General features: G+C 32.8%; 1 protein-coding gene across 1 annotated transcript in view; it reads right to left on the reverse strand.

Annotated features, from left to right (window-relative positions):
* Nucleotides 1–15,250, reverse strand: part of ed (hemicentin protein echinoid) — a 209,790-nt gene extending 194,540 nt beyond the window's left edge. The window contains exon 1 of the mRNA XM_088224342.1: nt 14,733–15,250. Coding sequence (XP_088080468.1) covers nt 14,733–14,787 — 55 coding nt within the window. The 5' untranslated portion in view covers nt 14,788–15,250. The remainder of the gene's footprint in view (nt 1–14,732) is intronic.
* Nucleotides 15,251–27,141: the final 11,891 nt, after the last annotated feature.

Here is a 27,141-nt window from a genome sequence, read left to right on the forward strand (position 1 = left end):
TAGGTCTAAATTATATGATTATTTTTATTGCAATTAAGTTTGTCCAGATTTCACCCCCTCGGGAGTCATTGAGATTTAAAGGATGAAGGATACCTTAAATAAGGGAATATGTAAGTCAAGGTATTTACAGGGCTTATGACCTGTCATTGACTGGTTTCAGTGGCCATTTTACAACCTGTGTAACATTCACCATTTTGCCTATGTTGCAGATGGAAGAAATATGGATGTAACCAATCTTTTACATTTTTAAAAAATTAAATCCGGGTTATGGTTTTACAATGTTCGGGTAGCTTATTAAATATTTTGGGGCCCAGAAACCTGAAATTTCTCTGCCCGAATTCAAAGTTTGTAATAGACGCCATGAGCCATGACCCATCCTCTAGATTGACATCTGGTAGTGTGTGAGTGTTCCTTTTGGGATTTGGTAATACGTTATCATTTTCAAGCAATAACATAACTCAAAAATAAAAATTCAAAAACTTCTAAATCCATATACAGGGATGAGTGATAAGTTGAAATCAAACACAAATTGCTATTCAACGCTTTATTTGAATTTCATGATTTTTTTCTCGTTTTACGAGAATATTTTTAAATGTGAAACTATTCAAGAATTAATTTAGTTTAGAAATGCCGACAAAAGACTTAACAATTGTCACGAGAAAACTACATTATTTTGAATTTTATTATTTTTCCACTATCCGTACCACTCGTACCCAAACGCAGCGTATCAGCGATCATTTTTTGTAAGCCACATGAACGCCAATGATCAGTTCTTCATTTCAGTCGTCAGTCCAGGGACTATAAATATTAACATATTATAACAGAGATGAAGAACATTTAAGAGAAGGTAATATAGAAGTCTAGGCATCTACAGGGCTTATGACCTGTCATTGGCTGGTTTAAGTGGCCACTTTACACACTATGTAACATTCACCATTCACGCTCAGTTGAGACGCGGAGGAAACACAAACAAACAAACACACTTTTGCATTTGTAATATTAGTATGGATGTAGGTACATTATATTGGCAGTTAAAGATAACACCTACTAAGTGATTTACAAATTATATATAAACAAAAACATAAAATTACTATGCTCTGCAATTATTTTATATATATTTTTATGGTTTTTAATAATTAATGGATTCTCGATACAATATAATGGCCCGTTCGACCGAAGTTTGTCCTTCGAGTTCTTCCGCATGTATCTTGCACCAAATGGCCGCAGGCAAAATCTTAACAAGATGGCTGAAAACCTGTTCTCCATATCAACTCGCGAACTGTTTTTTCCATCAACTTTAACACCATATAAGAGAATTACAATGGAGCTGTAAAACAATCCAATGATTGCATATGTGTAACAGTATAATATAAAAACATGGCACTGAAACGTGAATGTAATAAATGTACTTTATACTTTCCTCGGGAACTCGTAAATACAATGTAGTGAAGTTTCAAAAATTACAACGGGGACCCAGCTTTTTCACATACTAAAAAAATGTTGATTAAACTAACCGGTACAAAAAGTTTAAAAATTAAAATTAAAAGTATTAAGGCATTGCCTAGTAAGTGAAATTTAACAATTCACAGAAGTACTTAAAAACATTTAAAAAAAAATTGCTGTAATTTTCTAAAAAATACCTCAAAAAATATCATTTTAAATGAATAAAAAGACAATCAACTCTACAGGCCGCTAAAGGATAACTAGACCTCCCACCGCCTGAAGTTAAAGTAAACTTACATAAAAAATGAAGTAATCACAAATACAACGGAGTGGCCTTGTATACCAATGTCTCTCTTAGAGAATGGTATTAATAATGCCGAAAAAATATAGCACAAAATAAGCTAAAAGAAAATATTTATATTCGAATGAATACTAGCGGAGTAAACATTCCGGAGAAACGCGAGAGTTTTAACTTTTTACGAACCATTTGAAGGCGAAAGGGAAGCATTACAGGATAAGATGTGGAGTAAATTATAATTATTCGGCTGTGAATATGACACATTTTAGCAAGACGGCTCTATTCACACAGAATGAAGGGGTATTGAAAGAAAATTCCTTTCCCGTAATCTCATACTTGCTTCGTATCTTGGTTAATTATTTACACGAATTCGCAGGTTGCGAAAATCAATAATAACGTAACATCCATAAAATTATATTTAGCACTTTACATAACATGAGATGTTACGAGTAATATTCATCAACATGAAAACATAATCTTAAAAACGATTAAAAAAAAACACAAAATATTGAAAGTACGTGTTTTTAAACGAGCTAAATATTTCCTTTATCCATGACCAATTTCATCTAGATTAGAAACAGAATCTAATTCTCCAGCGTTTGAGTTATTTAATTTTCTATATCTCGTATTATTTAGAATCGAAAAATAAATGTAAAAATAATACCCATATCACAGTTATAATCAGCCTATAAGCTCAATGCTATTGAGGACCATTTTTTTAAAACTCGACATTGATTCGCTTAAAACGTAATGAGGGGTTTTTTCGTGATACGGGTCTAATTACGAAAACAATCTGTTTGAAAATTTATATATAGTTCAGAATTTTATTTTATACTTCATTAGCACCTAATATAAATGATTGAAATTAGGGATCAATACGCGGTAAAATATTGTGCTTCGAAAATACAGTCAGACTTCGATATTTTTTTTTAAGCCGATTTTTAGCGCGTTTTGGTGCGTTTTTTTTTAAAACCCAAATCGCCATGTGCGGCGGATATCGTGTTTTTAAAAAACGATCCTAAATTTTGTGAAGATCAACATTATTTGCACGCGTAAAGGAACAAGTAAAAACTAATTAGAAGAATTTTTAGTGGTTTAAACTTAGATTCGGGTCATTTATCCACTAATTAAATGTAAAAAGGGAAAATAACTAAATAAATTATTAAGAAAATAAATATGCATTTATAGTAACAGTAGTTTTGTACAATTATTGCATATGTTAAGGCATTGAGCTAACTGCCAGCTTGATATTAATTAAACAAATCTAACAGAAATAATTGTTATATAAGTGACAAATCCCAAAGAATATCCGATTATTCTGCCGAATATTCATTATTCGGCATATTTGTATTAATTTCTAATCATTACGAAGCAACTATGAGGGTAATAATTCCCACCATTGTTCATCGATTCAACGCCAAGAAATGCTGACAAATGAATATGTAATACTGTTTCCTATACGAATAATATTTTTATTTAAGTATTGCCATATTGTTCGCCGAACAAAAACACCATTTTCACATAATGAAGTTTGAAAAATAATTTGAATACACATTGTTTGAGGGAATATAAATACCAAATATATTCCACTTAAATATTTAATAAAACACATACGTGTAATAAAATAAGTTATATTATTTTATTATTGATACCGGTAGAGAAAAGGCTAAAAGTGGTTTTATACAAAAAAAATATGCCAACATTGATTGAAATGTTTGACCATGAAGTAAATGCTTTAAACATTACTAATATTTTATTATTTATTGTAAAAATTCATTCGATTCCTGGAAAGGTCGACATGAAATATTGATTAAGAAGGTGGTTTTACACTGCAATAGTTCCTGTTCCTGGGTTGGCACCTGAAGGGTAAGGCTGATCACCTTACCTTCATATAACGGATGATCGATGTACGCCGCATTAAGTGTACCAATGTAGTGCCCTCCGCACTATCGGATGCGGACAGGGGTGTGATGATGATGATGATGGAATAATTAAAACATTATGTTAATAATAATTTAATACTGCAGATTTGTTAACAACAAAGTCTAAGGAGATAAAAAACTTGTTTGCATTGTTTATATGATTATTAAATTATTCTGACCGGCAGACATGCTAAATGTTATTTAATTGATTTAGTGCCTTCTTTAATCCAAAACAATAATTTCTATAACTATATATTATCATAATAGTTTGTTCATTTGCATGTTTTTGTAAACTCATTTAAACTTAAAAACATACGCAAGACCAAAAATTGTATTTATTACATGTATTTAGTTTAAAAGAAAATATCTTTTTTGTTCCACAAAAATGTTATTACGCAAATACCTTATTTAGAAACAAGTAGCAAAACATAATTTAAGACACAAAAAAATGTGGGTACCTCCCCACCTATCGCCTTGATTTAATCTGAACCCTGGCAATACCGGGCAGGGAACGTTATGCATATTTTTGTAAATCAAAGGTCATTCAAATAGAATTTCGCTAAAACTTCTGAATAAAACTTAACTTTTATTTCATGAAAATGTGCAAAAGTATTTCTAACAGAGTGCCTTTTCTGAAAGATGTAATCTTTATTTGGTAAAAAGGAACAAACCTATTCCAGCAGTGCCAGTGTCGCAATTATCTGAAATCTCGACAAAGGCTTTACCGAGTTTCTAAACGACCCTAAAATACCATTTTTAATCTTTGAAAAATGCAAAAACATGGAACTTTTTTGAATTATTTAGTTACAATTTAATTTGATGAAGTGTTGTGGATGACGATGAGGAGACTGTTGCTCTTTTAAGCTATTTAATTGCGGGTAAGACCATCCGATACGGAAATTTCTAGTTAGGTTCAGCAAGAAGTTTCTGAATAAGCCATTTAAGGGTCGTACAGCAGACAGACTTGTATCATTAATTGGTTTATGCTTGCGTAAGAAAGGGGCTAATTGAAATGTTAAGTTTTAGGATAGATAAGTACTTAATGCACTAACGAATAGATACACTAATCAGGGTTCTATATAACACTAGTTTAATTATGTTAGATTATATTATGAATATAATTATTTTTCCGAATCGAGTGTTGAATAGTCAGTACCTACATCAATCAACGATTCCCTTGTGCGGCATATACATATTAATTACATAAAACAAATAGGGGATTGCAATAGTATTTGCATATCTAAATACAAATACTTATGAGAGTAGAATATATGAAAGGTACGTGTACGTAGTAGGCGTCTAATCTTCTATTATTATCCACGTAATGTGCGTCAGAATGGTCTAATCCGTTCCTAATGTTAATATTTTTGTAGAATAAAAGCCGAACGACTGTTTCCCATCCTTTTGTTTTCCTTTTATCATGGCCTCCTTTTTTCCAACAACACTCCTAATCGCTCCCTCGAGTGTCGAGATCTGAGAGTATCGCGAGGCATAGTCCTCTCGGGACGAAACCTAATTTTCTTTCTCGTCACATGTTCTTTCTTTCATCCTCCATTTCATGGCACATCTGATCCGACATCCGCACTCCATTTTGGAGTTGGCATTGTACGATGTTAGTGGCTGTTTTGGTAATCATTACTTACACCCGATAGCGTACCCGGGGGTAAAGTGGAGACATCGCCAAGAAAGCCGTTCAATGATAGTGGTTAAGGAAATGCAAATAACACGGCCAAAAACCGCCTTGTAAGGTAAAACGGTCGGAGAATTTAATACGCGAAACGAGCGCCACTACAAGACCGCACATCGTAAAATTGTTCATTTAAATAAATTTTATCTATCACCTTTATTATACGTAAGTATTCTAAAATATAAACGTGAAAATATTGTTTCCTAGATACGAGACCTGCCCTTTCACTGATCAACCGATTCGTGTTTACCTAACCTATGGCTAAATGCTTTTAGTTGCAACCGCCGTTTTCAATAACACTGCAGTCGCGACAAAGAAAGGGCGTCGTGTGCTTGTATTAGGCTTCGCCAACATTGGCAGTTCAACAGAACTGGTCTAGTTCCCATTTACACTTACCGAGCAATGAAACAGTGTAGAAATCTTGTGTTTTAGAATAGTCTACATCGTGCAGTTCGAACTACAGTAAGTTATGTCGTAACACAGTTGTCGTTCGAATTGGTTGCATAAACCTAACTAAAGGTAACTCAATAACTAACAAGTCTTTTTAATAATTTACTCAAATTTGTACTGCAATGTACTCAGATTGAATATTATTTAAATATGAGATATTTATATGAGCATTTCAGATAAATTTACAGGGTGTGAACAAACATTTTGCGCAAGTATTAGTAATAATGTAATGTAACACGTTAGGGTCATGAACTGCCTTGTTTAGAGGGCTTCTAATAATAGACGCTTTGCAATGCTCGGTTCATTCTCAGACGTCTTCCAGAATGCCAACAAAACAATTAAGAACGATCTATTCGTAAGGATAACATAATTTTAAAATGCAAAGACCAAGGCAGAAGCGATGATTCTAAAGCGATTTCACTTATAGTTAACGATAGTACAGACACGTTTGTAAGTACCAGCTTTAACATAATGACTATCCGTAAATTACCAAAACAAAACTTGAAGGTTTATAGTAAAATTGATAGAAGTACGATTTAATAAGTAATACAATCTTTTATTACAGACTGCTGTTCCTTTTCTATATCCAGTAGATAAAGTTTAATCCAGTTGGCACAAGACAATTCTCGTTAGATATCTCGCCCTTCCTTCCAGACTGCACTGATTAACTGCTGGAAATAGTTAGGCAGTAAGTCAATCTATCTTTGCGCGTTAAAATACTTCGCCTTCCGTTCGGCTGAGTTACTCGACCGATGAAAAGAAGAAAAACAACTTTCTTCTCCCACTAACGATTCGATTTCCGCTCTACAAAAATAACGCGGCATGACCGACAGTGCGTATAGTCGTTACCGCCGGCACCTGCGTCCCACCTTCGCGCCTTCTAAGCTAAAACCTATTGATATGGATATCTGGAGGAGACTTCATTTATCAAAGACTCGCAAAGTAGAAATCAAACTCCTCGAATCTTCTAAACTGTTTAAAACTCCGATTTGAAAATCCCGATCCATCCGCCTCCCGAGTAGCGCGGAAACTTTAAACTTTGAATCGGGCCGATAGATCTGAGAAACGTCGCTCGGGACAAATTCGCCGATTATATTAAAATAAGGGAACTTTTTCTCGCACCGACAGTCAAACGCAGACGACAACGGGAATTATTAAAGTTACTCTGATAAACACATTAAAGAGGAAAAGTTGACTACCAAAAATAATACAGCGTACTCCGGTTTCGTTAAAAGTTTTTTGATTAATGTACAACAGTAACGAAGATATTTACGCACGTGTAACTTGAACTGACGCGAATTGAGCCTACGGCTAATGATTTGTGTATTAAAATGGAACTCGTGAAAGTATACGGGATTTTCCCAGGATTTATTTTTGCTAAGCTACAGTAGAAATCCTGGAATTAAAGCGAGTTTTAGAATAAAAAGGCTTAACCCTCGTATGCGTTTTACATTTTAAAAATACATAAACGGGGTATGAAAAGCCTAAGTTAAAATTGAGTCGGTGCTTGATAAATGAAATATATATCTCCGATATATGTTTATTTCATTCGATTCCATCTGATACGAAATATGTATGAAATAACGTAGTAAAAGTCAGCAAACTGAAAGATAATTGTTTTTTTCGGCGAAGTCGAGTACTTGTTAGTTTGTGTCACGATATTTGGAGCGATGTCACGCCCGATTAGATTCGCTCGATCATTCGCCACCATTCATTATTGGCCATGTCTACATGACGGTTCCTTCTAAATACTGCAATGTCATTCCATTCTTGAGCACTAGCGAATTCAGGTGTAAAATTATTGCTTTTAAAGACATTGTAAACGTACTAAAAATGGACAAAAAAAACTGTGCTAATTCTGTGAATAATATAGCCTGTCATATTATTTCCGTTGGCTAACAATGTAGTCCCTTCAAAGTTAATAAGCTTAATGTATTTCGTTAACAAGACCGTTAAGCGACTCATAATGAAAATAACATTAATTAATGCACGGTAGTCACGAACGAGTTTTCGTTTAATTTTTTTTATTGTAATAAGACCTCAAAAGTTATAACCAGCGTTTTGTTACGTTTTATACGCCTCTGACGAAAGCCACTTGGCCATTAAACTGTTTTCTAGGGTTGAGAGCAGTATAAAGGGGTTGAGTGCCCTTACAGAACAAACAGACTACTCCTTCAACCCGGTCCAGCTAATGCAACCTCGACTCTGTATTGTGTTACAAACGAATTCGACATTTGAAGTGAAATCAAATATTTAAGGCCGAAATGAGGTGGAACATAGTCTCTTGAAGGAAGAGATGTTGTTTCCTCAAAAGATATAATATCAAATCGTTTTGTCAGAACGTATAAATTTAATACTCAATTGGAAGTAAACTACTGAACAGGACGGCAAGCAACTCACTTAGTTTGTTGATTGAGTTGTTAGCCTCGAACTAGTATTTCGTGGAGAGAAAAAAAGCTTGTCGGACAAAATTAACAAAAACAAACAATCTGACATTAAGTACTGAGTGATAACGTAAATGTAAGCGGAGATCTACCGTAAAAAATTGTTTAGACGAGTAGAAATTCACAGGATTTTCACTTATCTACGATTACCCTTTTGAGTTTTTCAAAAAACAATAGTTTGTAAACAAAAACGATTCGACGAAAATATTTGTAAGACAAGAATTATCTGAAATTAATTTATCAGTAAACGTAGATAGTACAAACCACCATATTCATAATGATGAACTTTATCCCTACGGGAAATCAAATACAATAAATGTTTTCTTGCGCGCGGTAAAAATTTAAGCATGAAATTGTACTGCAAAGTTTCTTGAAAATGTACGAAAAAAAAAATTAAAACCAACCGACTCTGGCCAGGCCAAAACTAAATAGAAAGTAGAGGGAAATCATCCTTTACACAATAGAATCATTTAAAAGAAGATACTATTCATTATTTCTGAAAAAATAAAAATACCTAGGATTATAAAAAACGGTCATAACTTTTGCATCAACCCAATATATATAAAAACACCGAACTTCCTCATTAATATCAAACATTGTTCTTGTAGAGAAATGCCGTAAAATATTTCAAATATTATGCTACGCCGGCCCTCGATAGTCCGAACTCCAACTAACCTGAACGCCTACGTGAATAACCCCCCTACCTCTATGAAGCCTTTGTGGCCGGTTGTTATTTGAATCGGATGAAATTTCCAGCCAAGATGCGGAAGATTTTGACCCGGAAGATTACATACCATTGGAGAAACAGAGGCTTTTTAGAAGTACATATTAACAATGTATTGATAAACAATGCTGAAATTGATTGTCTGAAGCCTTTAACTGACGAAGATATAGAATAATAGACATAGACATAAGAAAAGTAAGAAATGAGAATGACAGCGAAAACTACAAATAATTGGAGGCATTGGAACCAGTTGAGTGTTTCTGCCTTGAATACTTGCTTGAAATAAGTGGATGAAGGCGATATCTCAATTCCAAAAAAATGCTCGGATAAAGCGTTTTCTATGTCGCTAAATGACACTAGTCGAAGTATTGTCTTGATTTTTTTTTAAAAGTGTGATTAATATCATTCTATTTTAATAGTATTACATTTTACATAATTGAAATATACTTTCAGTTCCAAAAAACGTTGTTTTGTTTCGAAAATTGCCTATCAACATATTTTGTTTATTTATTTTAAGACTTCAAGTACAAAGAATAAGTAGTTTAGCGGACTCATTGCCAAAAGAAAATATCCGCATACTATAATCCGAACGCTTCGCACATTCGAACAGGGCATAAATTTTAGGTGTTCGGACTATCGAGACTCTACTGTATACTTAATTAAAAATTAAAAAAGATTTACAAATATTTTAAAGGAATAAAGATTGATGTTGCAATGGTTTCAAACCGAGGAAATCTCTTTTGATTGAAATTACGAGCCATTTTCTCGATGCTCTCGGTTTGTCTTCATTCCTAGTATCTATCAGGAAAGTGGTTATTTATATCCGAGATAAATCATTGGAGTTAAGGGTTGTAGGAAATTGCCCCGACTGCTCTAAGAGCTTTAAATTGAGAGTTGATGAGTTTCAGTGGTTTGCTCAGCATTGAGAGATTGAAAATTCACCCCTTAATAGATATTAATTATTTTTGCTCATTGCTCGCCGAGAAAATTCTCTTCTGAAAATTCCCAACCGTCTGCGTGTCGGAGCAACCAAGTATTAAGTTCAGCCTAATAATTAAATGCACTCAGATACTCAAAATAACGCCACCATATTCGAATGTAGTTATAATAAGTAAAGACGCAAAGAAAATTTAATAGGCTCTAAATGTACTATGTTTGGATCACATGAGGTCCGAGATTTGGACCCCACTCTAGCACAACTTCGATCCCATTTTCTTATAGTAAAAGGCTGTGGACACGTGGACTATACAATCTTGTTTTGTCCCAGGACTCGACCATCGTCCACGTGTAATTTGTAGGACAAAAAATTGAACCTAGACATTGTCACGGAGATAGACGGGCAGGTTATTTCCGCGGAACAATGATTAACCGCATTATAAACGCGCATGGTTAGGACCTTATTTACAATCGCGATTTGCTCGACACGTGCGCGTCACTCCCGCGTATTTTCACTGCCGAAAAAGGAGGCAAAAAATATTATTATTATTATGTATTTGGTTCGTTCTTTGACAATTCCAGTACATCTTGGTATAAAATAAATATTGTTTTTGGTGAAATCGCTCGTAATAAATGCGGTCGTGAATCATTTTAGCAGCGATCACATGTGAAATGCGGCCTTTTTTTTTTAGGGGAAGTTTTTGTTTTTATATTTTAATATTTGTAAAAATAAAATAAAGTGTTCAGTAGACTCAAATCGGTGTTTGATTTCTAATATTATAATTTTAAATATGGAGTTCTACAAAATAAACACCAATTCAATCAATACTTATTTAATATATTTTCTATTTGGCCGAATCGAAATAGTAGTGGTGCAGCAAAATTGATGATAAAAATAAAATAAATGGAGTTTGACACGTCAAGAAATAGGACGTAATTTCGACAACACCGTTTTATTTTTTACACGCCACAAGCAGAAAAATCATTTTAATTCAGACCAAGATACAAATAACAAACCAGATTTAAAACTGTTCGATACGAACCTTGCTAAAAAAGAAACATGTTCCAAGACATGCTGACTTTTACATTAAAACGTCAAATAAAACCCACAAAAGTAATACAAATCAATTTTAAATATGGCGTCTGCGGGATAACTGATCTTTAATTTTCTGCTTTAATTTTTAATCGTGTTTTTCTCTCACTAACGGGTGTTGAAATGAGAAAAGGAAGATATTTTATAATGTAGGAATGTTTCAAATTTATAAAATGTGAAGATTTTTATAAAAATAAGTAATTATAACTGAATAAAAACGAACTTCCTATGATTATTATTTAACAGTTCTTCTACAGTCGTTTAATTTTAAATATTTACTTACGCGTTAATTTTTTATCATAAGCACGAAAAATAAAGATAGCAGAAATGAAAATCTGTAACAATTTTGATGCTTTATGCTAAGAAATTTTCTGATTTCGATAACATTCAGCATATGTACCTAGTTGTTATAACAACAAAGACAACAACAAACCATCACGCCGTTTCCCCATAAGGGTGGGCAGAGAGGATAGAACGCCATATCACTCTTTGCATACATCTTCTCATGCACGCGCCGGTTATTCCGATTTTTGACGTATCCATCTTCATTTGTTTAAGGGTTTGTGTCGTTGTTTGTTGAAGCGAAAACTGGATTCGGACCTAACACTGTATTTTTTCACTGTCATACTGGAAAACTAGAAAAAGGTGATCGTACTAACCATGTGTATTTGATTGATCACAAATTGACAATACTGCAGTGAGGGGGTAAAATGAAAGCTTATAAGTTTCTATGATTTGTTATTTTAGCGGTTTAGTTAATTAGTTTTTAAAGATTAATAGTGAATGTGCGAAACTGAAGAAAGACACAAGTCTTCATGAACAGTTTCGGGAAAGGGGTGGGTGCTTTCATTGCTATATCCATCTTCGAGTATTTTTTGGATTTGGTCATGCCAAATCTTTTTCAGTCTTCCTCTTTTTCTGTATCCATCAACATTCACATCGAGAATCTTTCAAAACGTTCTTTCGCTGTCCATTTGCTCTACATGCCTAAACCAACGCCAATATTTTCTTAATTTGGTCGATAATGATCTCGGCCTTACATAATGTATGGATCTCGACATTTGTTCCTCTATCGTACAAAAGTTTTACTACACATTCGCTTGAAAGATCGCATTTGTGCAGCATTCAGCCTACTTTCATCCCTGTTTTTCCAATTCCCACAATAGCTGGTTTTGAGGGTTAATAATATTTTTATTTACTTTTAGACGGAAAATACAGATCCTCTGAATATGTACATATTTTTACACCAAAATATACAAAAATTAAATGCAAAGAAAAAATACAAACAAAAACTCGAAGTATTGAAAAACATTTTACGAATTTCAGATCGATCAAACCGAACGACAAGTTTTTAACGCAAACATTTTTGTACTTACAAAGTAAGTATAATTTTAACAAATAAATTATGTAAAAATTTTCATTATAATACTTGCACACTCTTCGTTTTCACAACTATTTTATTATTTTAATCTGATATCTTCCCCTAACCATCTGACTCGCTCAATGGAATTGATACGCATTTTGATATATATATATTTATATATATATAGTAATGACTACCCACACCTTATTTCATGCACACTGACCTAATTTTTTATGTGTTTCGATGATAGAAATGATACAATAAAGCGGAATAAATTCCACATGACTTATTTAAGGGTGTTGTGTTGTTAATGTGCCAGCAATGTGGTGGATAAAATGTACAAAATGTTATCTTCATAAACAGCAACAATGCAGATCTGCCTCTTGCGACTGCGGTAGAGAGATGTAATTAAGAAGGATATTATCGTACAGACCCTTTGTTCCCGGCGACTTTATTTGCCAACCGCGAAAGACATATGCTTAGTCAAAATGGCGAGCTGAAGAACCGAGAGAATAGGCAGCGGAGTTAATCTAGAGACTAAGTTGATTAAATATGCAAAACAACCACACGTTATTAATGTTTCTACTATCTAAATTACTAAAAGTCTCGAACGAGCGGATCCAGACAATCATTCCTCGTGTAAACATTTCGAGACAAGATTTCAAAAGCTAATTAAAATTGTATTATTTAGGCCATTGTAAATCCAGGCACAAAATAATCATTATTGAAGGTGGACGTACAATAATTTCGCAAACTTAACATTAATAATGGAACTTCCGAGTTCCAAAGGCTAGATTAATTAAGAAAAAAATTAACAAACTCAACAAAAGAGATAAAGCTCCAATAAAGTTTACCGGGCGAAATAAATCAAGCGCAAATACTCGGAACAAGTAGTGAACAAAAGATATACGATATATTGAAAAGGACGATGGAAAGGCTTGAAGAGGAATCTAAGGTGAATTAAGTAGAAAATGTGGCGATTGAAGAAAAAAACGTAATGAATCCATTCAAGCTTCAAATCGGAAGCAATTTCTACCTTAGCTTTCTTGACATGATGTGTACACTATTAAAAAAAAAACACTTCTCAAATTCTTCGATATTCTATGGTAGTTTTTAAGTTTTTTTGTTAATTTTTTTCCTTGTAGCGATCAGCAGGAAGAATGGAGCCTTTTTCTGTTATATTTTTATTGAGGCACATGGTATTATTAGATATATAAAAACATTTAAAACCTCTCCCTATGGGGTGAAGGTAAGGGGCGTAAGGGCAACTATTTATTCGTTAGTTAATTATGTATGCAGGTATTTATATAAAGGTACGTGGTATATGGCAATCAAATCGCTATCGAAAAAGCCATTTTATTTATTTATGTTAGTAATGAAAACTCGAATACCTACGTGCATTAATTTGTGCATTGAAATTGTAACGCGAATTATTATACAATAAAACTTACTATCGATAGTTTCTGACACGATTCAAGATTGCGAGTCGGATAGCTCAGTCGAATTGTCGAATATTATTGGAGTTGTGAGATGATTTATAAATATCGATAAAACTTTCTAATAACTCACGAGGATAAAGGATTCCGGGACACGGCAGACGGCAGCTCCTTCTTCGTCCCTAATGTGCAGTTCAACAAAGCGTCTACCTGCTTGAAGGATTTCGCAAGGAGAATAAGGAGAAAAAATCCATCCAGCAGGTAAAGTGGAGTGTCGTATATCACATCAATGCGCGAATGGCGTTTAGAAACGTTTGAGACGCGATTTGTAAAGGGAACCTTTTGTGCCCGACACGTTACTTGTGCCTTTTAGAGGAATTCTTAGCATCTACGTTATTTGCAAACATTAGCATGGTTTTTAATCTGAAGGAATTCATTCTGAGTTTTTAACGCGCTTTAGAAATGCTGAAAGCATCAATGCATGTGCGTTTATTTTATTTTAGGTACCTATCTACTTTAGTGACTTTTTTCATACTTTACTATTTAGAAAATAATAATTTAAACTGGTGTATCATATCACCCATTTTTTTAAAATTATTATTAATTTTTTTTGGCATAAAAAACAGCCTTTTGTTATTGGTTTAGACTCTTTCTGATGAAACTCTAGCTACCTACATGGATGTCGGTTCAATAAAATAATTAATGAATTATGATATACTTATTGCAACTGAGCAGAAAATTGATGTAAAATGATTCCTTATTATTCAAGAATGTTCTGCAGATGTTTTATCAACAAGACCAGAACAACATGGTCGTATTATGCGAGATTTGCATTCATGTGGGCGAAGGAACGACTTCTGCCGTCGACCGGTTCTCGTGCAGATAGCGGGCCATCCAAGGTTAGGCAGGAGAAGGGATATTAAAAGCTGAACTCACCTGCGAGAATAGACAACGGCCGACCCGCTAGATCCTTCCTCGACGCGAAGCCCATGGTAGCGGAAACTTTCCTTCTCTAGTCACTAACTGTCAAAATCCAACGGTCACCACATCACAATAAGAGACAAAAATCCAATTTAATCACAAAAAGGGTATTTGTATATGCAAACACTGAAAATATTCGGATTCAAAATTCACTGAGCACCGAATAATTCAAAACCCGCCACCGAATCCATTCTTACTCACTTATATACAATACACTACAAAATAAAAATGAAAGCACTGAACTGTTGTAAAAAATTAACTTTTCTGCAGTTTGAATCACTTTTAAAACTGCGATCGAACTTTTGAGTTGTATTTCCAAGGTTAAAATCACTTTTTGGAGGATTTTTTCGGTTTTGGAAAGTTTCGAATGTTTCCTTCGCCGTCGGATGTTTGAAATTCGAACGTTGAAATCGGCGCGAGCGCTCACACTAACAACGCACGTCGTACCCAACCGAAAGTCGGTCTCGAGCTGAGGTTCGGCTGTGTCGGCTCGCGCTCGGCAAACTTCGGCAGGCGCCGCTAGATGGCCGAACGGGCTAGGAGAACGGATCTAGAGGCAAAGTTTTCAACAATTTCGACCGGCTGCAGTTGAACGTTCGGCCTGATGCATTCGTATTGCTGAGCCTCGAATCTCGGATGTTGACTACCTACTTTAACTACCTCGCCCGATCAGAAATTCTCAACATTTTCAAACAAGTATTTTCAAGTCCATAGTTGCACTTTCAAATTATTATCAAACTTGTTTTTTAAATTATTTTTTAAAAAATTATTTTCTTTTACTCAGGGAACATACAGTACGGTTACATAGTTTTATGTTTTACACAGTTAGTCTAATGGACCAGTGAAGTTTCCATATTATATTATAATTATATCTAAGGTTATCAATGAACTATGTATATATTATACAATATTAATAAGTACAAAAAAGAGAAGGAAAAAAAACATAAATGGAAGTTGTTCAAAAATTTAAATTAAAGTAAAAAAAGTAATTTAAAAGTTTGTAGTTAGTATTTACAAATGGAAATAATATTCAAAATGAAGGAATTAATTAAAATAAAGAATGAAAAACATGCTCAAATGTAAAAAAAAAAAAAACTTTTTCGAATAGGAAAAACATAAAATGTACACATACATATTTTATGGAATTCAAAAAAACGATGTGAAGAACCTTTAAATGAAATATCAGACAATAAATTTAAGTCAATTAAAAAAAACGTTTTCAAAAATAATGACACATTTTAGTAGGAGCAGCAATGTATTGATGTTATATACATATACAATATGGGTAATTAAAAGTAGTTTAAAAGTATGAAAACATGTCAATGCAGCAGAGGAAAAAGAAAGAATATCAGGTATAGCAAGTAATCTTTAAAAATTTTAAAAAGCAATATAAGGAGAAAATTTTAACCCAAAGGTGGTTGATAAAATTTTATTAAAGCGATATTATCAGTAATAATAATTTCAGTACAGAAATTTGATTAAAAATAACAATATGAATGTATGTAGTGTGAAGTGATGTAAGAGAAAAAGGGATCAACGGGAGTTTTATTCAAAAGTTTTTAATACACTATTTTTAAATAATTGTAATCCTTTATAATAGATATCGATATGGTAAAAAAACCTGTTAAAAGTGGAACGCGATCTATGTAAAAACGAATTCTGACAATAGTTCGTATTGACGATAGGTATTCGAAAGGTTGGGTGATTTCGTAGGGCACGTGAAGGACAGTTAATTTGAATTTTATTAAGGAGATGGGACGAATCAGCTAGACTGTTAATAATTTTATAAAAGAAAGTGAGGTCTATTAATGCTCTCCTTTTTTCAAGATTAATAAGTTTGTGAAAACGTGCAGATAAGTCATAATTTGGAAATACGAGTATAACAGAGCATCGGAAATTCAAATGTTTTCAAAATTTGTTTTCTTCTTTCTTTGGCCTGTCAATAAAAGTCATGTATTGTGGATTCCAAATGATAGACGCAAATTCAAGATGGGTTCTTACATAGCTATTATAAAGGTTTTTTTATATATGAAATGTATATATTGGTTGGTGGATATTAATTGTATCTTTTTTATCATTTCCTACATTTCCTCATCATCGTTTCCTATTTGTATTGGTGCATAGGACACTGAAAGACTACTCCAATTGCATTGTTCTAGAAATTTGTTCTACTATACAAGGTGGACATTATCTACGATTTTAATATTCAGGATTTTTACGAGACAGCAGCCATCAAGTCGAAAACATTTGTTCAGGGTTCTGCCTCTATTTTATAAACAGAACTTTATTTTTCACCGACATGGAAATAATGAACCAAAACTACATTAAGGTGCAAGTATCATTCAAATAAATTATTAAAAACAAATAATTGTCTTCTTATGACTAACTCAAATATTTAACTCAATTTACTTCTGATTTTACAAAAAGTTGTTATTTACATAATGAGATGTTTGCGATAGCAATAAGCTGAGATTTTTTTTTTTTTTTAAGTACGTGAAAATAAAACATGATTATGTACATGTATAAAGTGGCCACTTTATCAGCCAATAACAGTTTATAAGCCCTGTAAATGCCTGTACTTCCTTATTTCCTTCTCTAAAATGTTTTCCATCTCTGTTGTAGGAGGTTTATCGGAATAAAGCTAGCCCAAAGAAACAGTATGGTAAACCCAAAGTTTCAGATTTTCAGATACCTACATAATTTATTTTTTATTTTAGAAACAATAAATATTAGCGCATTTCAATGTTGGTGGCCATTTTCAAATCTTTGCTCTACCCAAACTTTCAAGTTGGGGTAGAGCGGGATTCGAATCTCAGACCTCTGATCCTTGAGTCCATAACACTAGCCGCGGGACTGCAACCCGATTCCAAAATAATTATAAATTATTACCTGCGCATTCATTTTTAGATATCTAGTCATTATGCCAAGTAGAATCTTACCCTTATCGTTAAAGATTTTTGCCGTTCACAAAAAAAGTCCCACTTTGACCAAAAATTTTAAGTATTTTTTTTTTCACTATACATTTTTTCGATATAACTAACCCTTACTCAAACATTATGTATTAATCGATCTAACTTTTAAATAATCGGACATATTTTCAATATGTTTAAAATAAATAATTAACAATTCATCGGAAAGATAAAACTTTTTTATAATCGTTATTTTATTGTATTATTATATAAGTTAAATAAATAAATAAATATACGACATGTCGTTTTATTGTAATGCACGATACTGAGAACAAGATTACATGTTTAATGAAGAGCTAAGGCGTTTACTAAAATTTATATTTACATGGGAGGAATTACGCTCCAGATGTTTATTAAAATGTATGTTAAAGTAGTATTTTTTATTTGTAGTATTCTTTAGCTTATGTTTTCATTTTCCATTATATTGTATCTCAACTCCACACTGGGCTCTTGGTCTCATAGATTTAGGGATACGTTATAATTTTTTGTAATGTGTATCTTTATTTGAATATTTTTTTTTTTTTTTAATATGTCATGTGTATTCAATAATAATCATACTAGCCCTACTACTACTACTACTGCCATCACGCCATTTGCATACCTTTAGGGGTAGGCAGAGAGAACGCATTCATTGAACGCGCATTTGCGGTCGCAGGCTCTATGGCGTGGAATGCTTTCCCAGCAGAAGTCAGAAACTGTGAGAGTGAAATGTTAGAGAGAGCTAGATGTTTCGGAAAAAACTTAAAACCCACTAGTTCTCTAAATCATTTTAATAATTCCGTAGCATGTGATAACGTAGAATTTTTTTCACTCAAATTATATTTTTTTTATTTAAAATTAAATTATTTTTATAGAATCGCTTTGTAAAGCGACCTTAAGGTATTACGAAAATGACGCTATAGAAGTTATCCCTGATACTAATAATAATAACAATGTACGTCACCAGTCCACACGCGTCTATCCCGATATTAATTCCTAGCTTATTCCACATTCATACATCTTGTCATACATGTTCTTCGGTTGTGTCTACTTTTGACATGAACAGACTTAAGATTTTGGTTTATCTGATCATGCCATGCCTTTCTTAGTCGTCCTAGTCATACATTACCAATAATTCTCCCCATGTATATCTGTTTTACCATTCTTTACTCATCCATTCGTTCTATAAAAACTAAATGGTCTAAGAAAAGTATAAAAAAGATTAATAATTTAATCCTGATAGCCGTCACAATAGATCTACTCAAGTCGCAGTGACGTCAGAAGCTTATTTAGCGCTGACTCCCATTTAGGAGAATAAAAATAATAAAATTCTGAAACAAAAAAACATAATTTAAAACCATGCATTTTGCGTTTGCATTCTCGTCTTGTTTTATCAATTGTAACCATGTAATTCATAGATTTTCCACGTATCTTTGATGGGAGGAGATAAGTGTATGGCCATAGTAGCGAGCGTTTTACTGTGCGGTGCGGGCGCGGCGAACTCAAACATATGGTAACAAGTGTAGGGTCCAGCGCGGGGCGGGGGTGGCCAGGCACTGCGTACTGCGCCCGCACCGCGCCGCAAAACGCTCGCCACTGTGGCCATACTGGCCATACACTATGAGTATAACTGCAAAGGGGTTTCTTTTCAGGAGAGCAAAAAAACGTCATTATAAACCTAATTATTTAGCTACAGAACTCATATTTTGCGAAATTGGTTATTACTTACACATCATTTTATCTGTGTATCTTACTTTACCAATAAAGGCGGGACAGAAATGAATCTGCTTATACTAATACAACTAACTTATGCATTTGTACCACTCAATGAATTATTGAAAGGAGTCTTCTTATATTACTGAGACAATCTTGGTCTATTAGACCAAAGTTAAATAGGCGTAATAGAACGCAGTTATGCCATAGAAAAGTGGAAATGAGATTATAGCACATTTGTGAAAAGAGTGAATAATCAAATCTGCACAACAGTTGAAATGTTTTTGACTTTGACAGATGATAAATTGTGATCACATTAGTTTTTTTATGCATAACAAACAATAATCTAATTATGTATTTGACAAATTTAAATGATTTCTAAAGTACCGAAAGTTTTTTCTAGCCCTGTGGGTGTTTTCTGTAAATTGAAAAATGCCGTTTTTGTGATCGACAATATTTTCAGATGGTGATTAATACAGTTTTTAGTTCGAAAGCGGTCTGGCTGTTTTTAGCAGAACATAAAATTGACTGCACCCGATATAACCAATACATCATGCTACGTTCAATTTATACGTATTTTGAGTAGTCGTATAAGTGCATTGTAAATACCATTGATGCAGGCGTACACAATATTTTCTAATATAAATCGTAAAATGTATAGAAATGCTGTTATACTCCACCCATCCAATATCAAATTTATTTACAAATTACAATAGTGATGGAGAACATTTTAGAGAAGAGAATATGGAAGTCTGGGCATTTGATAAAATTTATGTTCAGTTCAAAAGGTTCTCTCTCGCCAAGGGTTGAGGATCACTTCACAATCCGCTCTAGGGAGTATTATTGCTTGGCGAGCTTTGCCTAGATTTTTTCATACGTGTGCCTGAGCGTCTCTATTCTGAGGTATGCTCTACTATAAACATGACAGCGCAGCCTCTGGCTGGTCTATCGTTTACACCTAACGAATGGTTAAATAATTTAAATCACGCAGGTCCAACGAACGATTGAACGTCAAAAATAAAAAGGAAACAAAATAAACCTCCTTCCACATGCACTGATGACTTTGAGACTTCATCAAAAAGGGGATCGATTTTGATTGAAGTTTTAAATTTTGTTTAAGGTCGAGTTGATTTTTTCGCTGTTGTGTTTGTTTTGTGGCATTCGTTTTCATTTGCTCGGAGGCTGTAGATAGCCGTGCGTGAACCTTCGAGAAACCTGTTTCAGACCGGTTGCCTGTATTACCAACAAGTCTCGAAAGTAGGCAAGAATTTTTGGCGCCAAAAGTCACGACTATGTTTACAATAATAATGACGTGATTTAGATTTTATAAAAGAACGTAAAGTATGCTTAAGAGGCCAGACATACCATTAATCCACCTTTAACAACGAATAAACTAACAAGAAGTAGGTAGTTAGGTACCTTCCTTACAACACTTGCGGTTCGCAAGTTTTAACGCTGGTACCTATGAAGGAAAAATACGGATAAAAGTAATCTGAATTCTATCAAAACGATATTTATATTTTTGTCATTCTCATATTATTGTATAACGTATACATAACTAAAATACTGCCCTCTGTATGAAAAGTGCAATACCTGTCCCATACGTGTTTCTGAGAAAAACGCGGTAATATAATGTTGTTTTTTTTGTAGTTTTAATACTGTGCATGTCATTACTATATTATATGTATCAAAAGGCTACGGTCTACGGCGAGAGGAAAAGTTATTATACCTCTACGCAAACAGCGCACTAAATTTGGTGAACGCGCATTTGCGGTCGCAGGCCCTATGGCATGGAATGCTCTCCCAGCAGAGGTGCGAGGCTGTGAAAGTGAAGTGATGTTTCGGAAAAAACTTAAAACCCACTTGTTCTCTAAATCATTTGAATAAATCCGTAGCACGTGACAACAAAATAAATTATTTTAACTAATTTACAAATTTAAAAGCTTCAATTAAATTAACTTAACAATAGAATCACCATGTAAAGCGCCCTTGAGGTATTTTATTACGAAAATGGCGCTATATAAGTTATCCATAATAATAATCATAATAAAAGAAAGGAAAATCCAAGGGATTGATTTAATTTTCATATTATGATTAATATTTAAATATAAATAAGACTTAAATAAAACTTAATTAACGATAATTACTGAAAATCTGGGTACTGCAGTTTAACTCCGTACCATACGACATTTCTTAGACATCCAGGGCCTCGATTATGATGGGAAGATGAAGACGTCATATCTTCACCTCGACGGTATAGTTGAAGATAAATTCCCTCTAGCGATTATAAAGATATACTACCAACCCCCCTGTAAGTTTTGGATAGGTACATCGATATGAATCAAGGGGACGCGTACGCCACGGTACATATATCTACGCTCTAAAATGACATAGCTTCAGTATGACGTCTCCCGTCATAAAAGTTTCTCGACCGACTATAAAGGTACACTACCGATACCCCCACCATCAAGTTTTGATGTAAGTGCATCATTTTATACCGACGAGTCTAGAACCCCTCGATACGTTTATCTACGCATTAAAAGTGTCAAAAATTTAGTTCCACCGAGCAATTTTTCCTTTAATTAAGATTTATTATAAAGTTTGATCGTTTTGAGGTTGGCACTTTTTTTCTTAAAAGCCTTTTCAAAATATTAGAGAGAAATAAGTCAGTTTTGAAGTCGAATTGAATTCCGACATAACTGTCACTTTAATAAAACGAACGCCTAGATGTGAAAATTATGTCGCTATGTTCTCTCCTATTAGCAAATAAGAGTATCTAGGCGTCAGACACAGATTTTAGCGTCGGAAAGTTACCTAGTTAGTTAGTTAAAATAATTCAGTTATTATATTTTTTCCATCTGTTTTACTATCTTTCCGAGTGTATGTATCGAGACGTTATAGGAGTCGGATTTGTAGTCGATCGGTACAGATCGGTAAATACATACAGACGATCGATAAGCTTACCGTCTAGGTGATTTCTAAAAGTCATGCAAAGTTCATGTTCAAGCGAGCATTTTTTACTTGAATTGGGATTTATTGAAGTTTATAATCGCTTTGAAGTGAGCACTTTTTATTACAGAAGCCTATTTAAACTATAAATGAGAACTATTTTTAATGTTAATTACGTAAGGAACGCGGACTAATTGTTTGCGGGCATTCCATTGGCTTGTTTCGATCATATAATGTCGATATGACAAGTAGGTAGAACATACCGAGGTACATACAGATAGTACAGAAGTTAAGTATACCGTCTCGATATATACATATGAAGATAGCGTTCATAATCGAGGCACTGATACCGCCATGGCTTTACTCGTTAGTTCTCTCACTTGGGAGTTTAGGACGCCGTGGGTCGACATTTTAAAACCTAAGTATTAATAACTATTTTTTTTTTTGTTTTACTGAGATATATATGTTTTAATCATCAGGCATTGTCAGACATTGTCTATTTGATGTTATCGACCGTATCTCCCATAGTTCTAGATCTACCACTTCCTCCATTCTTAAACACATTTTGTAAATTTTTGTGTTTTTTGACAATACATGATCCAAAAATATTTTTTATCTGTTATGTTATGCATAGTGTGGAAACGGTGCTTTATCTGTTTGGTTTTTTATTGTTTAATTTTAAGCATGCCACTTAACAAATTTACTTTTACGCTCAATGTTTATTTTTGTAAATTTATTGTATAATTATTGGGATAAATTTAAGTTGCTATAATTTCACTTGTCCATGCATTTTGTAGCTACAAGGCGATTAGTAATCTAGCTTCAATAGATTAATGTTATCAACTATCAAATTTCCAAATTTAGTAAATGAAGTCTAGAATTCCAACCGTCCATGCGCTCAGTAGCTGCAAGACGTGCCGGGATATTTATTTATTGTACAGCGCCCTTGAGGAGATTTTCACAAAAACGGCAATATATAAATTATCCAAATTTAAAAAAGATTTTTGGCTAAAATATTGTTGTGTAATATTTAGTTATAAATGTGTTAAATTTGCTTTGTTTATTTATTGTTTTTAGTAGATATGTGAAATTAAAAAAAAAATGTTAATATAATTTTAGAGTCGTAGCAACTCTTGGGAATGTAATTTATACATATTTTACTTCGAAAAGTACTTTGTATTTTATGATTTATAAATAAAAAAAGGTAAACAATAATAAAAAAACATGGTTAAAACTGCGCAATGAACAAAATATATATTATGATTTAACAAATTACAACAGGGATGGAGAACATTTTAGAGAAAGGAATATGGAAGTCTAGACATTTACAGGACTTATGACCTGTCATTGGCTGGTTTTACCATTTTGCCTATGTGTGATCATTAGTATTTCTTCAATTCTTCCATCTGTTGATTTCAGTGAAGTTAAAGAGCTGAAAACTTTATTGTTGTGAAGAGATTCATCTGATTTAATTATTTCACATTTTAGAAAACGCCTGGAATCAATTTTCCAATTTTGAGACTTCTTCTTTTGTACATTACATGTAACCAATTACACATGTATTAAAAACATGTATTATTTATTAACAACTACAAAAAATAAACCTATATTAAGAGCGTTGGCGTTTTCATGATTTCCAAAAATATTTCAATTTTTGGTGTAGATTCAACTAATCGGTTATAACTGTGCATGGTAATGGAAATCAAGTTATGGTCTAGTATTAACATCGGACCCGATAAACCGTCAACTAATAGTAACTAAGCAGAACTGTTCTTCTCTACAATGTTCTTCAACTCTGTAGTAATTCATAAATAATATGAATAACTCTCCAGCGGGTTGAATCCATTTCTTGTCTATAAAAAATTGAACCAACTCAAAATATAACTGATAAAACCAACTGGTTCAAGAAGAAATATATAAATTAAAAAGTACTTTCAGTACTTTCGTTTCTTTGCCTCGTACGTATGTGAAATAGAACACTTTGATATAATGCAACAAACATCAGTTATCCCAGATATGCTATTTTAGTATGCGATATTATTATCCGAAAAATAGATATTTTACCATAAAAGTTTTGTATAGATTGATGTTACCTCATTAGGTTCAAAAGTTACCTTATTTTATTGTTGTCATTATTTCGTATTTACTGCATTTTGTGGTTACCTACCGTATTGTATAGAACTCGTCGCACATTATTCATTCGATGTGTATCAGTTAAATTTTAAAATAAAATGCTTTTTTTTCAGAACACGGTTTTGAAATTTAACATACTTTTAAAAAAAAAAAACAATTTATATCATTTCTTGATTCGAATTTTAACAAAAAGGTTTCTAACTTTTTACTAAGCTCTTTATTGTACCATGTTTAATTCAATTACAAGTTTTAAACAATTATTTTTTTATACTTACGCACCCACACCCACACACACGCACCCTCTCCCTCATTCATTCCCACACGCACATGTATCCTCTCTCTCATTCATTCACGCATACACACATTCACATACACATGAATACAAACGTCGCACAAATACAATTACTAAACTTCTTTTCTTATATATTATGTGTCATTATATTCACAGTGGATTTTTTTAATTGGCTTTAGTATTGTTAAGATTTTTCTACTCATTTTGTTTATGTAATAGCTGTAAAAATCCCAAAAAAAATAAAATAAAATAAAATGAAGTAAAATAAATAAATAAAATAAAAGTTAAGATATTTTGAAAAACGCAAAATCACAAAATTTTGATTCCTAAAAATTTCGTTCAATGTGGCTCCCGTGGTTAATCTTTTAACGTAAAGATTTATTATTATTATTATTATACTGAATTGTTTTATTTTTTTGTTTCCATAAAAATTTATTATGAAATTAAATTATAAAACAATTTAATGATACAGTGACATGATCCTATTTTTGGAATACGATGAATTTTAAAATGACTTTTTGGTATGTACTGTTTTTTTATCGTGTATTTTGTATATTGACGTGTGCATAATATAATATTTAAAAATCTAATTTCGTTTTCATTTTATTTTATACAAATCCCGACTTTTCACGGAATTTTCTAACAAGTCAAGACATAAAAATTAATAGTTGTGTGTATTGATAAAAATTAAAATAAACTTTACTTCACATGTCTCGTCGACCGGTTTTGAGACTTGTACTTAATTAGAATTAAAAGTTATTTAATTAAAGTGGTTTATTTCATGTACAAATAAAAAAATCTAAAAGGTCATTATTACATATAACTTGATATTCCAAATTTGTGGATTAAAGTATCACTCGTGTTTTATTTATATAATAAATTACAATGAACTTCCATCAAGAATTTTCACTTACAAACTTAAATGTTTTAATACATATAAATCCGTTATTTTTTTTATCAAAGATACACAAATATTAAATATTCTTAACGAGAAGAATAAAATTACGCATTTCAAAAATGTACCCAGTCATTTGTATTCTGTCTGTTGACTCCCATCTTAAATTTGTATTATCTGTATGTAAATTTACACAAACGTAGTAAGCCTGTTGCTTCTAAGAATTATGACGTAATATTTTTACAGATAAAACCATTTTGGCAAATTTATGTTTAATATTATATCAGTTTTTGTATTAAGATACCCCTCTTCATTCTTTTGTGCCAACAGATGTCGTTATGTGAAGATTTGTAATCTAGTGACAAAGTAAACAAAGACACTATTGTAATTTTCGTAAACACAAAAAATACACAATCTAAAGTTTAAAATTACCGTCAAAAAAGTATTTCGTCGTACGCAGGGAAGGTATTTTATAATTTATTTAATCTTAAACTAGTAACAAAGTTTAGTAAATACTAGATATTTTTTCAACACAGGTGAAACTGAATATGGAAGTCGAGTCATTTAAAGAGCTTACGATCTATCACCGGATAATCTTCATTATTTTATTAATGAAAACATTTTATAAAAAGAGGGCCCCGATTACAATGGAAATTTATCATTAACCTTCAATTTTGTCCTTAAAGTAAAATTAAGTTTTCTGTATATATTTATATTTACAGCAGAATATGCATACAACTTTTTCTCCTAAACATGTTCAATTATAGGTTACCAAAGAAGATGCTTAAAATGTTCATGCAAATATACTCATTTTCGTACACAATTATAGGTTTTTATTTATAGACAGTCGATAGCTAGCTTCAACATGTCATATACATGTTTTCGGGGCTATACCACGAAACTACAGAGCAATATTCTTTGTGATAATTAAAATATCCTGAAAATTTTTTAGGAAAATTGGATTTTCAATTGTTTTTTATAAATAAGGATGTAAAATGCAACGGAAAATTGCATGTAAAAAATGTTTTCTTACGCACGGTGAAAATTAGAGCATTCAATTTTACTGCGAAGTTTCTTTAGAATGCATGTAAAAAATGAACTATTTTGAACAACGTCACTAGTTCTCCGAAATCAACCAATGACAGTGTTGTGATACATTTCCGATTACCTGGAAGCCAACCCCCTAATCATGACAACTCACTGTAGAGAACTTGGGACGTCACAGGCGAAGTAATTTTAAAATCACAATACTTAAAAAAGTCTTAACGCTAATAATACGATGCATCAAAAAAAGATGTTAGTCTTTCAATGAAAAATAATGAAAATCTATTAACTTCCTCATTGGGATTTAAAACGTATTGGACTAACAAAGCGATACGCACTGGATGCGGACAACGGAAAGATTGGGGCTGAGGAGTTGGGGCTTGTGACATT

This window comes from Micrasema longulum, unplaced genomic scaffold, assembly GCF_059751315.1.
Source record: "Micrasema longulum isolate JH-2025_06_02 unplaced genomic scaffold, ASM5975131v1 h1tg000279l, whole genome shotgun sequence".
NCBI lineage: Eukaryota > Metazoa > Arthropoda > Insecta > Trichoptera > Brachycentridae > Micrasema > Micrasema longulum.